The 2008-nt window shown below is 42.2% G+C and overlaps 1 protein-coding gene across 1 annotated transcript in view; it reads right to left on the bottom strand.

The window, feature by feature from the left end:
- Window positions 1-6: 6 nt before the first annotated feature.
- Window positions 7-2008, bottom strand: part of LOC107575757 (calcium-dependent secretion activator 2-like) — a 100040-nt gene continuing 98038 nt past the window's right edge. The window contains exons 18-19 of the mRNA XM_016262093.1: window positions 924-1079; window positions 7-665 (exon numbers count right to left, since the gene is read on the bottom strand). Coding sequence (XP_016117579.1) covers window positions 495-665; window positions 924-1079 — 327 coding nt within the window. The 3' untranslated portion in view covers window positions 7-494. The remainder of the gene's footprint in view (window positions 666-923; window positions 1080-2008) is intronic.

The following is a 2008-nucleotide window of genomic DNA, read 5'->3' as shown; positions in this document are numbered from 1 at the left end:
GGTTATTTCTACAGAAGAATCGGAATGTGAATTCATAGCTATTGAGTGGAACAATGTCACGACTTTACTACAGTGAACAACTAGCATTTCATCCACCATATTTGGAGCTTTGGCCTGAGGATCTGAAGCTGATGCAAGAAAAAAAAACAGCATATAAGCAGGTGCTACTTCCCTCACGCTCTAGTTTTCACTGCGGTAAACTTACAAATCGTCGCTTGGTTCTTTGTGGGTAAATTTGTGCCTACAAGTGCGTCCCGATATTCAAGCTTGCCTTGTGTTGAGCCACCGTATGACTGCACATCAAATACAGAACGACAGAGACACTTTAGCTGTCTGTAAGTGGCCAATGAATGTTTTATACAAGCATGGTGACATTGGCTTAGACAAGAGGGTAGTGCAGCACTGTTTGGGGAGCATGAAGCGTGAGCTCCAATCAGGAGAGCTGGAATCTGACCTCTTCGTATCAAGATTATGACTGTCCAGTAGGTGGGACGTTAACCCTCCTCTTCATCGCTGTCCCTCATGGTAATGCCCTGCAGACCGTCCGCGGCCGACACAGCCGCCGTGGCTTCCTCGATAGTGAGCCGGTTGTAAACCGTCTCGTAGCTCTTGTTGTTCAATGTGCTGTCCAACACACCCTGCAGCCTGAAGTCACGGTACGACTTCTGCACGACAAAAATAAAGAGCAAAAACAAGCATGGAGAACAATGAAATAGTTTAAGGACACATAGATTTTACTTTTTGACTTCTCGTACATCAGGATTTGCCTGAAACGGCACTTGTGTACTGATTAATCTCTCATTCTCATGGTAATGGAATTCGTTGTGCAGCCAAGCTGAACTTGACACTCTTGTCATGGTCAATTAGCATCAACAGAGTTTCGAACAAAAAGTTCTTACGCTGTATTCTTTTTTTTTTTTTACCTTGACAATCTTGATGAGAGTTTTGAGTTGGTAAACATGCAGCTGCTGGTCGAGTCTGTCCGTCAGCCAGGCACACACAGCCTTCATTAAAGAGTTGTACCATTGCTGTGCATGTGAGAAAGAGAGAGATAAACCTTGAAGGGGATAATACATGTGCTGCAAAAAACCCTCAGTGCTTTAAGCAAATATAAAGATGTGACCCACACGGGGCGTGAAGGAAAAAGCTGCTTTTGGTTAATGTCAAAAGTTCGCTTTATGTGTGTTTTTCTTCTTCGATTGTGCCTTGAAAATTTCACATCCGCGCTCTGAAGTTCTGAAAGAACCTGCAAGAAACAGTTGATTACCTATTCAGCGTATTAAATATTCATTGCTTAATTTGTCATTACTGAACTTACAACAAGTATCTTCTCGTGCCTCAAGTATCATCTGAGGTCGCGTTTGCGTATAATAACAAAATTAAAGATAACGAACCTACTAATTACAGGGCTAACACTTGAATCTTCATATAAAGGGGTCACTTTGCACTCCAAACACCTTTAGATCACATATTACTTCACACGAGGACACCTTATATAATTACCTTAGAATAATGTCTTTTCTATAAAAGAAGCCGGTTCTTTAATCAGCAGCGTTCAGACAGTGAATCGGTTTTGCGCGAGAACCTCTGACACCAGCTTGTGTTTGCGTTCAGCCTAGTCATTTCATTTCGGAAATCATTAGCTCATGTCGTCAAAAACATAAAAAGACGATATGATTTCATGCACACGCACAAGCAAGACCGCATCGTATAAGACCACAGCATCATGTTTACTGGAGAAATACATCACTTAGACCCGTTTTCATTGAGCTGCCCATGTAATTTAAAGTCAGGCTTTACTTTAACACCGCCAAATTTGTGACGGGAGCGTAAATGAATCCAAACAGCACACAAATAATCAGCAAAGTCTGCTCCTGCCGTTAACAAGAAGCGGGCAAAACGGAAAGATGAGATGCCACTTGATTGAAGCACTTAGGCTGGTTGGGAAACAGATGACTGTGCTCTAATTGTTGGAGGTGAAAGAATGGCAACGCATTTCTTCATATCA

The sequence above is a fragment of the Sinocyclocheilus grahami genome, unplaced genomic scaffold, assembly GCF_001515645.1.
Source record: "Sinocyclocheilus grahami isolate Dianchi unplaced genomic scaffold, SAMN03320097.WGS_v1.1 scaffold31.1, whole genome shotgun sequence".
NCBI classification, from domain to species: Eukaryota; Metazoa; Chordata; class Actinopteri; order Cypriniformes; family Cyprinidae; genus Sinocyclocheilus; species Sinocyclocheilus grahami.
The sequence above is the reverse complement of the archived record's forward strand: the minus strand, read 5'-3'. Positions and strand labels throughout refer to the sequence as shown.